Source organism: Monodon monoceros, unplaced genomic scaffold (genome assembly GCF_005190385.1).
Source record: "Monodon monoceros isolate NGI ecotype Baffin Bay Population unplaced genomic scaffold, NGI_Narwhal_1 Super_Scaffold_7, whole genome shotgun sequence".
Taxonomy (NCBI): Eukaryota; Metazoa; Chordata; class Mammalia; order Artiodactyla; family Monodontidae; genus Monodon; species Monodon monoceros.
The window spans coordinates 14,157,862-14,172,929 of NW_021703784.1; the positions used below are offsets into that span (position 1 = coordinate 14,157,862).

The 15,068-nt window shown below is 52.3% G+C and overlaps 1 protein-coding gene across 2 annotated transcripts in view; it reads right to left on the reverse strand.

Moving 5' to 3' along the window:
* Window positions 1-13,438, reverse strand: part of TMPRSS4 (transmembrane serine protease 4) — a 37,835-nt gene extending 24,397 nt beyond the window's left edge. Inside the window, exon 1 of one of the 2 annotated variants that reach the window (XM_029206961.1) lies at window positions 13,201-13,438. In XM_029206961.1, the coding sequence (XP_029062794.1) occupies window positions 13,201-13,203 (3 nt within the window). In that variant the 5' untranslated portion in view covers window positions 13,204-13,438. The remainder of the gene's footprint in view (window positions 1-13,200) is intronic. The other variant, XM_029206960.1, reaches the window with a different exon arrangement.
* Between the last annotated feature and the right edge of the window lie 1,630 nt (window positions 13,439-15,068).

A 15,068-nucleotide genomic window follows, 5' to 3' on the forward strand; every position in this document is an offset into this window, starting at 1 on the left:
TGGAGGAACAGAATGGAGATCGGTGTGGCTATAGCAAGGCGGGATGAATAGACGGGCGGTGGGAAGATTCAACTCTGCTTCGAAGATAAAGACAATAGGCCTCGCCCATAGATTGGATGCTTGTGGGTTTTTAGTGAACAGGCAAGAGGGTATTTGCTGAGATGTGGAAGGCTACAGGAGGGGCAGGTTGGAGGGGTATCAAGGACGTCCAATTAGTGGCCAATCCCCTGTCAGTTCATTCTTTCTCACGGAATCTGCCTGCACATACATGTCTGCACTGGTTGAAGTAGGTAGGGTAAGTCTCTTTGTTTAGTTTTCAGCAAATATTGACTGTTCGCCTTTGATGGGTCTGGAACTGTGCTAGAAGCTGAGAGACAGAGGGAACAAAAGAGGCTTTCGGTCTGTATTTTCTGGGGCCTTGGATTCCTCGTCTCTGAACTGAAGTGATCCTAGTACCCCTGGCTAATACGTTTTCAATCGCTATCAGTTGAGTAGTGGTTATTAAACAGAAAAAACAATCCATACCTTTTTGAAAACAAAAGAGAATGAGGAAAAAACCCTGCAAGATAGAATGATAGAGGCTGCGAATATCTTGGTCATTACTGCACCCCTGGTGTCTCCTACAGTACCTGGCACATAGTGGGTATTTAATAAATCTTTGTTGAATGAAAAAATTAAGGAAAATATTGCAGTTTCAGGGTTCAATCCCAGGCCAGCCTTGAAGACGCTGACTGAGGTAATTCACACAATGAAATATGCTGCAGTCAAAACACATGAACTGTGGTGCCACAAAGTAATTTGAACGGCGTGAGCGATTTCATATTAAAGGAAAAATTAAGTCCCAGAAGATTTCATCTAACACAGAATCTTTTTTATTACAAAAAAGCAAAGAAATGGTGAACATGGAATTCAGGATGATTCTAGCACCATCTCTGGCCTATTGAAGGCGTACAATCAAGATTTGTTGAATTGATAAACAAAAAGGACTCGCCCACCTACTTCAGCAAGGGGATCTCCTGGTTAGATGTAGGTTATTGTTAAATTCTAGCTTTTGTTTTGGGTGGTGGGTTTATGGAGGCTTATTACGTCGCTGAAACTGTGTAACTAGGAGGTGAGTTATAGGGAGCCCTGCATGGACCAATAGTGAAAAATGCCATAAATCAATGGTTATGATTTATCCAGGGCCGTGCACCTGAGGGTCAAAGAGAAAATAAAAAAGCAGCCGCCTGGTTCTGCTGAGGGGTTTGAGGCTCAAACTGCCATCCTCCTGCTGCTTTGTTCTCACTCTTATGCTGCCTGACTTCTTCCATTTAGTGGCCCACTCGTTGGCTTTTCTTTTTTTGTTTTGCGGTACGCGGGCCTCTCACTGTCGTGGCCTCTCCCGTTGCGGAGCACAGGCTCCGGACGCGCAGGCTCAGCGGCCATGGCTCACGGGCCCAGCCGCTCTGCGGCACGTGGGATCTTCCCGGACCGGGGCACGAACCCGTGTCCCCTGCATCGGCAGGCGGACTATTAACCACTGCGCCACCAGGGAAGCCCTTTGGCTTTTCTTGAAGCCTCTCTGACAAACATCTCCAGCACAGAGATCAGAGATGAAGAGTTGCTAAAATTCTGGGAAGGGGAGCTGCTGAAAGTCAAGGGCATCGGGGATAATGCGTAGGGAGTTGGGTGTGTTTTAGGCCTCCGAGTGGCAGCTGAGTAACATCAATGCCAGTGACTTTGCTGAGCAGGATGAAGATGGGGACTCCCAGCAGCTGCGTCGCCTTTCAGTCCAGAATCAATCCTGAGCTGCGGGAAGGAGGGAGGGAGGCTGAGAGATGTGGCTACCAGGTAAGGTTCTGCGATCTGACCCACCCCCAACACTGTGGTGGGTCCCTTCCGGATCACAGTGTGCAAGGCTGAAAGGGTCTCTGGAGTAGAGAGAAAACCAGCCAGACAGGGGAAATGTTTTGCCCTGTAGTTGATGGAGGGAAGAGGGCTGAGAGGCCAACAAAGACCAGCTGTGCCTCCTTCTGCTTTGTTGGAGGTGTCTCTGTTTATCCCCAGCTTGAACTCAGCCCCTGGCCACAACTGCCACAGCCTAGGCCGCACCCCAGGGCACGCAGAGGTGTTGGCCTTCTCCTTTTGGTCGGGGCCACTGTCTGGGTCAGGCCCGTCTGCTCTGTTGATTCAGTTTGCGTCAGAGCGCTGACTCATGGGGCCAGCCCCACTGGTGCCCGACCCAGGGCTTATCCAGGAATGAGGTACCTACTGTCTGGAGTGAAATGAAAGGGCAAGAATACCTGGGGCCCCAGAGCCCAGGATGGCCCGAGCTGGACGAGGTGGGAGGTGGGGTGGGTGGGTGGAAGTTTGTTAGTTGAAAAACACCCACCCATTTTCTGATTCACTCAGAGAATCTTCTTTCCCTGTTTCGCAGTTGGCCACTGATGGCAGAAAGACATTAATCCAAAATCCAAATGTGGAGGCAGAAAAATTAATTCTGCAGTTGGCTACTGTTATATGTCTTTCATGAATGCTGTGAGGATTAAATACTCTCACAACAACCCCGAGAAATTATCCCCACTTTACACAAGAGAAGACCAAGACTCCTATAGATTGAGTGGTCTCCATGGCCCCAGAGCAAGTAAGTAACAGATCCAGCCCTTGGGGCCAGCCTTCTGGACTTGGTGGACAGTTGTTTTCATTTCCCCACTGTTTCAGGAACCTATCTGGTCGGCATCAGCTGGTACTGGGTCCTTCTGATTCTCTGCTCCCCTGCAATGAAATCTAGTTGCATATAATTAGCATGCAGTCAACATGCAGAAATTACCCCCAGCATCTTCCCAGCCCTTCCTCAGTCTGAAGGCAAACCCAACTCTGCTTGGTTCCTGAATCTGCTAAATCGTCCATGAACAAGGGTAAGAAGACCTTCCTCCCAGACTATTGAGGAAAGGGCCTACTGCACTGCTTGGCACCTAGTAGGGGCTTTATTGATATTAGTACCCCTTCTTCCCTCTCTTCCATTAGCTTTGCACCTTTCTCACCTGCTTCTCCTTCCTTTATTTACCAATTACCCTCAGCCCCTGCTGTTGTATTATTTATTTATTTATAAATTTATTTTATTTAATTTATTTATTTTTGGCTGCTTTGAGTCTTCATTGCTGCGAGCGGGCTTTCTCTAGTTGCAGCGAGCGGGGGCTACTCTTCGTTGCAGTGCGCGGGCTTCTCATTGTGGTGGCTTCTCTTGCTGTGAAGCACGGGCTCTAGGTGTGTGGGCTTCAGTAGTTGTGGCTCGCGGGCTCTAGAGCGCAGACCCAGTAGTTGTGGCGCACGGGCTTAGTTGCTCCGCGGCATGTGAGATCTTCCCGGACCAGGGCTCGAACCCACATCCCCTGTGTTGGCAGGCGGATTCTTAACCACTGCACCACCAGGGAAGCCCAGCCCCTGCTGTTTAGATCCCGAGAAGCTCCTGGTTGGGTTTAGCTCAGCTCCAAATCACAGATGAATATCTCAACAGTTTTCCTTCCAGCTCAGAGATGATGAATCAAACATAAAGCAGCTCTTGTTTTTAAATGGGGGTGAGGATTAAGTGTACTGCAGAGAAGACAAAGACCCAGCCGGGGGAGTATGAGTCCTCATCTTGCCCTGTCTTCTCACGTGCTGGGTGGCCTTGGGCATGCTCCTCAACCTCTCTGTGCCTCAAGTTCCCTTTGGGTAATTGGGAACTCTCAGAGACGATGAAGCAGATAAGAGGTTACTAACCACACAATGAAATGGGTACCACCAGGCTAATAATGAGGCAATGAAGAGGCAAATGCTCACAGAGGCCAAAGGAACAGAAAACCTGCCCAGCTTCTTTGTCTGCTTTCTTTGCCAAGCACCCTGCCCCTGGGGCCTTATTTCTCTCTTCTGCTCCACAATGCTGACTCTGCATTCCTTATTCTGGAAAGAAGTTGGTAGGGGCAGAGCTGAGATGATTGGGGTGTAGAAGAAGGGAGAAAAGCAGGGGCCTACAGAAAGGGGCTTTCTGGTCCTGATCTGGCCTGTGGCAGCTTCAGGCTCCCATGGGGTCTAAAGCCCTGGCTTCCCATGGTGTCTCTGGGAAAACCTAGAGCAGGGATGCTGCTGTTGCTAGGTGATGGGATATACAGGACCTCTGTGGCTCTGGCAGGTGGCAGCTAGGTTGCTAAGGCTGGTGACATAGCAGGGAGGAAAACCCCAGGGAGGGGGTGGGGAAAGATCTCTGGGTGAGCCAGGGGACCCAGAGGCTGCTTCCAGTCAGCTTGCAGAGTGGGGCTCAGCCTTCGGCTGCCTCAGGTGCTCAGGGGCTGCTCTGAGGGACCTCACACTGTTCTGACCCGTGTACCTACATCCCACCCCCAACCTGACGGCAAGCTGCTATGTCCTCTCCATCTGCAGGCTGATGCCTTTGCCAGGTTGGAGCAAGTACACTCTCTCTTGGGTGCCTCAGCTATGACAGGTAAGGTGATGAGAGGGGATGTGAAGTGAGGGCTGGGGGATCACGAGTCAAGAGAGGAGGGTGTGAGTTTCCTGAGACAAGCCTGGCTGTGATGCGGTAGCCCTGAGTGCGTGGAAGGCTCTCAGAGATGACAAATCGTGCTGGTGTTCAAGGGCCTTCTGAATTGTTAGCCTGTCTCCAGGCAGATCCCCCCAGTCCGGGCCACGCGCAGGTGGGTATCCAAGCCCTGGCACGGAGGAGCCTCTGGAAACATCGTCACTCAATCTGCCTTGTGCTGAGTTGTCCTGTCGGCAGCACATTTTCCTTTGGACCAACCTCAGCCTCGGCTGCTGCATTAGAAACCATTTTGCCTTGTTCTAAGCCAAAACAAGGCAAAATGGTTTTGCCTTGTGCTAAGCCACATAGGTGCTGACCTGTTGGCAATTTGAGCTGAGTACCTTGGCCCTGTCCCAGCGTATAATGGCTCTGGGGCAGGGCCTGGGGCGGAAGGGAGGTGTCAGGTGGCCTTCGTTATCCTGCTGACAGCCTGCTGTTCAGCTGCTGTCATTTAAGAATCTGCTTTTGTATTCAGGCACAGCTCTCAACTCCAGGTAGGGCCAGGGGAGAGGGCGAGGATGGAACAATTCCTGTTCTACAAATGGGGAAACTGAGACACAGAGGCGTTGTGCTAGGTCTCCCCAGGTCACATGGCAAGATGTTGTAAAGGGCACGAGTGAGGTATTAGTACATGCCTGTTGGGTTGAGTCAAACTGAAGGAAGCCCTGGTTCCCCAATGCAGAGCCCTTGTCTCTAGGTGATGCTGCTGTTACCTGTCGCTCCTACAAATCCCACCTGAGGGCCATCCTTGGGTCTCTTGCAGCCTCTCTGAGTTCTCTCAACAATTCTACTTTATTCAGTTTTCTTTCTGCCCCAGGACAGTGTGTCCATCCAGCCCACCTTCCCTTCCCTGCAGGATCTGATGGGAAGGAAGGTGCCCCCAGTTTTGCACACCTGAATGCAACGACTGCGCAATGGCTGAAGGGGACAGAAAAGCCATCAGGAGTCAGGACACCTAGACTGACTGGGACCCTTAGGGGGTTTGCCTTTGGGAAGAGTTGATGGATCTTAAAGCTTGGCAGGGTTCTCTAAACCTTGCAATTTATCTGAACTAGGGAACGGCCATCTGTGATGCAGCCTGAGGTTTGTGAAAGAACCCCACAAAGTTTACATTGCCTTTGAAAAATCATACTCCCCTTTGCTTGTCCTGAATTGTCCTTTAAACTTTAACCGGGAGAGAAATCACGGGGAGGAAAGAAGGACTTGGTATTATAAAGTCTGACTCTTCTGCTTATCTGTGGAGCTATTTTTTTTTAGCTATTATTTACCTTAGGTAAATCATTTAACATCTCCTGGACCCAGTTTTCTCCTTTGGGACTTCGGTGTGATAAAACTATGATAAAACCAGACAGCGATAAAGGTTCTGTCAGGTGTTTTACCTGCTAGTTACGGTGCACCTTTTCAAGCCTACAGGAAACCCATCTGGTCCTCTCATGACTGTACAGACTTGCTCATGGTCTCCCTCGGTTGGTGTTTGTGGTCTGAGGGGTCTCAGATGCTCTGGTCAGAGGGGGCTTCTGTACCTGCTTCTGTACCCCCTGTGCGCGGAGTCAGGAGCACTGGCCTGAAGCCAGCTCTTCCCCTTACCAGCTATGTGGTCCTGGGCATGTTACTTAATTTTTTTGAGTCTCAGTTTCCTCATCTGTAAGACGGGGAGAATATGATCTATTTCACAGGGTTGTTGGTGAGGGTTAACAGGGATGATGCACATGGTTCGGTGCTTTGACATGCAGAGGAGTTTAGCACGTGAAAGTTCATCCCCTCTCATACTCCAGAGGCTTGGGGCGCAGGATCCCCCACAGCGCTGGAGGAGGCTCTGCAGGTGGGTCTGCACAGGGCTGGACCAGAGCATTCTCTTTTGTTCCGGTTGCTGCCAGAGAGCCAGCCGCTAGTGGGCTGGTTTGGCAGCTGCAGCAAAGGACTGCCACCTCCTGGCCAAAGTCTGTAGTGATTTCGGGATCTCTGCCTGTGAACTCCGAACTCGCGATCCTGTAAATAGTGCCTCAGGGCTGCTTCCGTGACTGCTCTGCATCTATTACTTTGTAGTTGTAGAACCCAAAGCTCCTTTGCCACTTTCCTGCCCGCTCACATAACTCTGGGAACACCTGGTGAAGTTTTTCCGTGCTGGGCTGCAAATTGCTAGGGGAGGCTGTGTTTTATACTGGATGGAGCACGAGCCTCAGGCAAGTTATTTAACCCCTGGGAGCCTCAATTTTGTGTGTGTGTGTGAGAGAGAGAGGCAGAGACAGAGACAGAGAGACAGAATTTCAATGTCTTCCTCTTAATGAGACCAAAGTATGTACCGCATATAGCACATGGCCTGTTACATAGTAGGAATGCAATAAATATTAATAATAAAACAACAACAATAATCATACTTTGTCCATTCAGTAAGGCACTGTTCTGGGACTGGATATACAGCAGTGAACCAGTAGGCAAAGTCCTCGTGTCCATGGAGTACACGTTGTATTATTTTAATTAATAATTAATAACAGTATCAATACAGAGCCTAGCAAGTGCTTGACATAATAGATACTAAAAGATGGTTAATTATTAATGAGAAAGAGCCTAGTAGAGGGCCTAGCATATGTGTAGTAGGAACCAAGCAAATGGTAGCTATTTTGTGGTTTCATTAGGTCAAGGGCTCTGACTTCAGGAAAGGAATTGAAGGACTAGGGTGCCGAGGGTGACCAGAGCAGTTAGGGGACCCGAAGTGATGTCATGTGACATGTGTGATCTCTCTATGAACGAAGGGTGGGGGATGCAAGCCAGAGAAGTGAAGATTCAGGGTATTACAAGTGTGGTCCTTTGAAACGTGCGGGGCCATCTCAGGGTGAAGGCGAAAAGGATACCGAGGATGAATGGGGAAATTACAGAAAGATGGCTTTCTCTTGGCAAGGGGAGGATTGTTTTAAGCCACAGAAGAGCTGTGAGTAGAAGCTGGATCGTGAAGGAAATTTCCACAGTAGACAAAGGCAAGGCCAGACAAGGGCTCTATGGCATCCTGGGGGGATTTGGTGGAGCCCCCAGAGGTTGCCGTAGTGTTGGGAGGGAGAGAGGGCAGGAGTGGCTGGGGGTCACAGTCCTTTCAAACGCTGCAGCTCTGGTTTTCTCTGTTTTCCACATGGGGTTCTACATTAGATTTCAGGGCCAAAGGGCTCTGAGGCTGAACGAAATTTTGGGGAACCACTTATCTGGACGATCTCCTTTCTTTAGGGCCTGTGATTCTGAAGAGCTTGCTGTTAACTACGGGTGAGACTAGTCCTAGGCCTGATTTACTCATAACATTCTCTCTTTAAATCAATTTTCTATCCTTAGTGATCTCATGGTAACTTGAGTCTTTTTTTCTCCTAAGCAGCATCAGGCATGAAACTTTTTCTTGGTCTTCTTGAAAGTCTAAGTTAATTATGTCCACTGGTTTCCTGTGTCCATGTGTTTTTTTTCCTCCTTAGTGACCTTTAGGAGATTAGCGAGAGATGCAGTCTCCTTGCAGAAATGACATTGTCTTTCTTCCACTTGATTGTACCGGCTGATGCAGTCTTCCCTAAATGCACACTTTATCATAAAATCTATCAGCTTCTAGATAGGAAAGTGGGGTCCCTTGGTCCTTTCTAGCTTAAGTTCTTGTTCTAGTTCAAGTCCAGGTCTTATGGGTCCACATCTTAGAGGAGACGGAGGGCGTGAAGGAAAAGCAGGGCACTTAATCCCCAAATCCCAGAGCTTAGAGTCCAATCCTGATTCCTGTTGGCTGAGTGACCCTTCTCAAGTCACTTGAGCCCTTTGAGTCTCAGTCCCCTCGTCTGTACAAGGAGGATCACTGTATCTCAGAGAGTTGTGGGTAAGATTCAGGATGTGAATGTGCTTCTCAAACCACGGAATGCTGCGCTTGCTGTGTTTGGGTGGAGGTGAGACATGGCTGCTGTTGTTGTTATTCTCTTTTAGCGCATCAGTGATTCCTCCTCACCACAGTAGGTCCTCCCGACAGCCTGACAGAACCCTGCTCTCTGAGGAGCGGAGGTGTGATCATGAGTGAAGTCCCAGTGTCAGGGTGGGAATGGGATGACGGTGAAGTGGGGTGACCTCAGCTACGTTGCCCGCTTTCTGTTTCACATCCATGGGTGAACGAGTGCCCTGCTCTGCCTGGGGTGGGGGGAAGTAGTCTCCCCTGCCTCTCTTCCATCCATGGAGCATATGGAACCGAGGGCTTCGATTTTGGGTATTTTTCTCTGACTTTCCCACTGTGTCTAGCCAGCGCATAGCATATGCTCAGGAAACGCACGCTGAATGAATGCATGCATATTATAAAGGAAGAAATTAAGACTGCAGGAAATGCCTAAAGCATCAGACACGTCAGCAGGCAGAGCCCGGCCAGACGGATATGCAGAACATTTTGTGACGGAAGACACTGCTGACATCCCCAAACGGGTACCAACTCAGTCTCTCGCCCTCTTCCTCAAGTATTTCTTTCACCTGCTACCCTGTGAGAGTTTCCGCTTGCATGCGGATTATGCCAGGAAGCTGGAAGCTGCTCCGGGAGGGAGGGGTGGGGGAGAGGTGTCCCGGTTCTGAGTCTTGTTTACGAATTTCTCTACTGCAATCCTGACAGTCAGAGCTGCGGGCTGCGAGGTGGAGTTAAGCACGTCACAGGGGGATTGCCGTGTTGGTTCTGCTCCGACTCTCTCTCTTTCCCATCGCTGGGGTTTCCAGGTGGGCTCAGGCCTCACCCCAGCCCTGTCTGGGATGCAAGCAGCTTGGTAACAGCTCCAGTAGCATCTGGTATCTTTTTCAATCAGACTTGGCTAATCTTGTTTTCAGTGTCAGAACCGCTCATTATAGGGGTTCCAGTCTTTGGTCATTTATTTGTCCTTCATTCACAAATGTTTATCGAGTGCCTATTCCGTGCCAGGCCCTGTGCTAGGTTTGGGGCTAAAAAGATGGAAAAGACACAGACCCTCCTCTAGAAGCTCATAGTCTTGTGGCAACAGGTTTATAAGAGAATGTGGCAGATGAACGCATTTCAGGTTTTGGGGAATCACTCTCTGGGGGAATCATTGCTTGGGCATTTGAGGTGCTTTACAGAGGCAGATGTTCTCATCTGATCAAGAAGGAAGGCTGAGGGGAGGAGAGCTGCCTGGGAAATCTGAGAGGCCTGCCAAGAGGTTCAGCCCTGAGAGCATTTGTTTCCTGCTGTCCTGAGTTAGTTCTGGGGCTTCGGAAAGTTTGTGCAGAGTTCCTGAGCCCTGTTTTTGGTTGCTTCCATTTTTCCTCTCTGCCCTGGACTAGTCTCTCCGCACTTCCCATGTTCAGCTCCTCAGATTTTCTTAGTCCTCGTCAAGGGCACAGGCTGGGAGTGAAGGGCGTTTGCTGCAGATGACCACTGGGGTCTCAACTGCACAGAGGGGAGGTGGAGAGGGTGAGGGAGAGGCCCGGGGGCATGGACCAGACCCGGCTTCTAAACCCCTTCTCCGTGTCAGTAGCCAGGTACAGAACTCCGCCCCAAGTGCAGGAGTGAAGAGCCCTGGGGAACGGAAGAGGGCCTGGGGATGTACGTCCACATTCTCGGGAGCTGGTCCCTCTGCCTGACACGGCCCGTCTCCTCCCATCCCAGCTCCTATGCAGCCCTCGGCCTCTGCTGACCTCCAGCAAGACCCACGCCCTGATCTGGCTCTGACAGCTCCCCACGTGTTTCATCACAGCCTGTGAGTCAGTTGTTAGTGAAACAGGAGTTGGTGTGATTGTTTGATAATCCTCTACCCCTCCCCACCCTCCACTGCCTCTAGACGCTGAATGAGCGCAGGGGTCTGCTTTCTCTCACCAGCAAGTCTAGTGCGAGCACAGAGGAGGCATGCTGCCCATTTCTTGGGATGAATGAGTGGAGCTGGACGCCTGCTGCCGTGCCTGGGAGGGGTCAAGGGTGGGCTGGGCCAGATTCTGGGGGTGGCTTAGCCCAAGGCGTGAGCCCCTGGCAGCTGCTGGGGCTCTACCCTGGCCCAGCCCCCCTGAGCTGCAGAGCACAGCGGGGACCCTTAACCTGAGCTCCGTGCACAGCCTTGTACGACCACCCCACGGGGCCCAGACCTCAGCTGTGCCCCCTGCGCCTGTTGCTCCAGCCACAGCACCCTCCCCCTCATCCCCCACGGCCATGCTTTCTTGCTGTTCACATGCGCTTCCCTCTGCCTGGAGAGAGCCTGCTCATCCTTCAAGGTCCAGTGCAAGTACTTTCTCTTCTGGGACAACTCCCTGACCACCCCCAGAGAGAATTTACTGCCTCCTCCAGGGGTACCTTGCACCACCTCTGGCACTGGATTTGTCACACTCCTTTAGGATCCTTTGCTTAAGGAGCTGTCCTTCCTCTGGATTTCGAGCACCTCCAGGGCAGGACCTAGGCATTGTACCCTCTTGTCCTCCTTCCAGCCGTCTGGAGGCTGGCCAATAGCAGGGGCTGATTAAATGGTGGTTGGAAGGATGGAGCTACTTTGGGGCTCACATCAGGTAGGGAGGGGGCCTGGAGAACAGGAGGGGGCCTAGCCCTTCTTTGCCTGCCTTGCCCTCTTGGGTCTTTCGACTGCCCAGCTCTTCTGTCTGCGAGCCAGGAAGGTGCCACCAGGGCTGAGTGGGCTCCTGGACTCGGCCTCTCTTGGAGGTGGACCCCACCCATGCTCCCGGACCCCTGCTGACCTGCCACATTCCTGAGCCCCAGCCAAGCCCAGCAACCCACTGGGTTTGTACCAGCTGGCAAGTCAAGGAGGAGAGGGTTGGGGGGGACCTGCTTCTTCCAGGGTGGCCCAAGGTTTGGGCTGACCTCAGGTGTTGAACGCTCTACTCTGGTGGTTCATGGTGTGTTGGGGCCTCCTGGGCAGTAATGAGTTAAGATCAGGATGGCTAGTCCCAGCGTCCCAGCCTTCCCTCCAGAGCTCAGCTGTGGGTATCAGATATCAAGGGACACATTCCCCTTGAGGGGAGATGGGGCTCAGACCTCTGCCCAGGGCCCTCCCCAGCTCCTGTCTCACGGGTGTACCTGGTTGAATAGGTTTGAAGGAGAACCGTCATGAAGACACAGCTACCAGTGTAGGACTCTGTCTAGGGAGCGGCCCGAGGGTGTGGGAGGAAGCAGGGAGGGGAAGGAGAAGGGAGGGCTGGGAGCTACAGTTGTCTGGGCCTCATTACAGGGAAATAACAGGATTATCAGGTACGGGTGGTTTAATGGTTAGCTTAGGGGCCAGAAGCTCCCTGGGTCCCATCCTGGATAGTGGGTAAATCTGCTGCCTTGCCTCTGGGGCCCCGGGCCTGGTCCCTCCTCCCCAGCTTGCCCACTTGCCACCATGCACTCATACAGTAGCACCCGGCTCCTCCTCCGGGCAGTGGAGGGTCAGTGCTGGCCACGCCGCCCACCTGCCGTTCCCTGGAGTGGATTTTTCTTTAGTCATAAATGCTGACATCTGTACAGGGCTCCCTGGTTTACAGAGGCTATTCACATATACCACTAGCCCGTTTAATCTTTCCACTAACCCTGTGTCTGTGCCTAGGGGGTCACGTGGATAATGTTTCTGTTTTACAGAGGGAGACGGTGAGTCTCAGAGGAAAGTTCGAAGACTGACAAGCTCATAAGGGAGCTGGCCATGTGACCTTTTGACTCTATGGCTAGTGCCCCAGCCATCTGCCCCCCAGATTGCCCCCTTCCATGTTGCTCCAAGTGCCACCAAGAAGCCGCTGACATTCAGGCGGGCTGGCACTGCTTCCTCTTCCCTCCTGAGAGCCCTGGCAGGATGGAGCTTTCTCTGCAAACAGGCTGGGCTTCTAGGGACAGGACATAGACGGCTGGTGCTTCAATCCTGGCTGAACTGCAGAGTAAAGCAGGCGAACCCCTTCCCCTTTCTGGCCCCAGCTCCCCCAGCCCTGGGGCTAGAGCATCGCCAGACTGTTCAGGGGAGTGTCACAGAAAGTGCTCGGGAGTCAGGAGACCGTCACCTGAGGGGCCCAGCAGGTCACCCACTTCTCTCCCGGACCTAATGCTCCCCATTCCCTTCCCTGCCTTTCCTCCCCTTTCATCTTCACTTTGCTTGTTGGCAACTGCAGCATCCCGGCCAACAATCAGAGAAGGAAGTTTCCCTGGTTTCCACCTCCTCCCCTTCCTGTCCTCAGCCGTCCTCCCTGAAAGGTGGGATTGATTCTGTTTGCCCCCAAGACAGTGGAGAAGCTCTCGCTGTTCAGAGGAGGAGAGAAAGCAGAGCCAAAAGGAGGGGCAAGTAGATCGCCACGGCACCCCAGATTGTTCTGAAGCAGTGCTCCTCTGTTTTTCTTTAAAAAGAAAAGGAGTCAGTTTTCCCAGAGAGGTAGCAGAGGGCCACCATTGTGTCAGAGCAGACCCTTGCCTTGGAAAAGTGGCTCCAGTCTCCAGGCAACAGACCAGGAGACCTTGGGCAAGAGAGTAGGCAGGATGGCCCTGGCTTGGTGCCGGTGCAACGGCTGTTGGCGAGGAGGGCGGGTGGGGACTGACACCTGTAATGGGCTGGAGTGTGGGGCGAGTCAGGTGTGACTTCTTTTTTTAACCTGGAAGGTGTTGCAAAATTCTCAGCTGCCCAAAGGGCCCTTTATGGGGAGACCCTCCCTCCACCAGTTTTTGGAGCAGAGGCCTTCACACTTACCATGTTGGCTCTGCGACCTTCCCGAATTCTCTACAGCCTGGAGCTGAGTGACGTCGGCAAGTCAGGAGGAGGGGCTCCCGGGATCGGGCCCTGGCGGCCAGCAGGTCAGTGATCCCTGGCAGCATTGGCTGGAGGAGGCCTAAGTGCAGGGCAGGCTTTGGTCCCTAGCGTCCAGCATCTCTCCCCGCCTCGAAGAGCTGGCCGTGTGCCTCCCACCGCTGTCTTCCAGGAGTGATTTGGAGACTATGGGGCAGGTCAGTTAAAGCAGCCCTACGGGTGAAGTTGCCAAACTGGAATGATTATGCGTCTTATAATCCGACACTCGTCTTAGGGGCTGGAACAATACCTGGAGTCATTCTTCGGCCTTTGGCCTCAGAACAGGTGACACACCTAGATGTTGTAAAAGCCTTCCTGGCTGAATGGCTTCCACCCAACCGGGTGTTGGCTGTCCGTGATGTCAGAAGGCCCTCTCTCTCTCTCTCATCTCTTCTAGCTGCAGGTGTTTTGTTTGGGGTTCTCACTGTGTGGGTGTTTTGTTTGGGGCTGTGGGGAGGTGGTGGAGGAGTTTGGGGAGTGGGCTGACAGAATTTACTGCTCGGTGGAACTGGATTGTTGCCATGAGTGGGGCAACAGGATTGGGAAGTCCGTGAAGAACAGGTTTCCCTACCTTTCCCTGGACCTTGGAGTGAAGCTGTCCTGCGTAGGTTCATATACGGAGTACCAGCCAACATCCCTTTTGAGCGTTTTTTGCCCCTGCCTCACCAGTTATTACTATTTTGAATATCACCCATCAGGGTCACTGCAGATTCACATCCTGCTGTATCCTGAGGTCTGGAGCCACCCCTTTGGCCAGGGGGTGTGCAAGGAGACACCTTGGAACCACAGAACCACAGAACTGGAAGGGATTTGGACAACTGTCTTCTCCCATCCCCTTTGTGGGTCAGGAAACTAAATTCCCACAAAAGGGATGTCCAAGATCGCACAGTAAATTAGTGTCGGTTTCTGAACAAGTCTAGATTTTCTTCCATGTCTCAGCCTTGACCCTCCCCAGAGACCAGCCCAGGTTAGACTCTTGTATTGGCCCATCCATTGATAACATGCTTGTATGTTTCATCTCTTTAATTCTCACCATAACCCCATGAGGAATATTTTGCTCCCATTTGACAGTTGAGGAAATCATAGCTCGTGGAGTTGAAGTGACTGGCCCGCAAATCACACTGGGTTTTTGGCAGAGCTGGGGCTTGAGCCCGGTTCAGGGCTGAATGCAACGCATGTGTCTGAAAGCCCTGGGTGATGGTCTGGGGAGATATGGTGCATGCAAGACACCGGTGACCTCTGGGCAGAAGGAGGAATATTGGCTCGATTTAACTGTTTACTGGCCTAATCTTGGCTCCTCCATCAGGTGTGGCCTTGGACTCATCTCTGAGCAGCAGAGATCTGAGCTGGTCTGGGGGGTCTCTTGGGCCCCCATCCTTCCCCACTCTAGGGTGATGGCCTTCAGAATTGGAAGTTTTGGGCCAGGTCAAGTGCCCGTGATCTCAGAACAGGTGACTTCAAGGGACCTGCTGCGAAGACCCAGGCAGGCATGTCCCTCTTAAGGAGGACCCAGCAGTCGGGCAGTGGGAGGCCAGGGGGCCACCCTGAACCAGGCTTTCCCTGACCTTGCTTCCTCTATGTACCCGGCTAAACATCAGGCCCCAGGCTTGCATCTCCTTGCTGGGTGGTCAGGTGATGAACCAGGAAAGAGGTAGCCGCGTGGGCAAGAATGCTGCTGGGCGAGGCTTGCTGGAGGGATGATTACTCAGCCCTCCTGTCTCCAGCTCGGGCCCAGGCTCCCAAGTGGGCCTGGGAGCTTGAAGAGAGGCCTG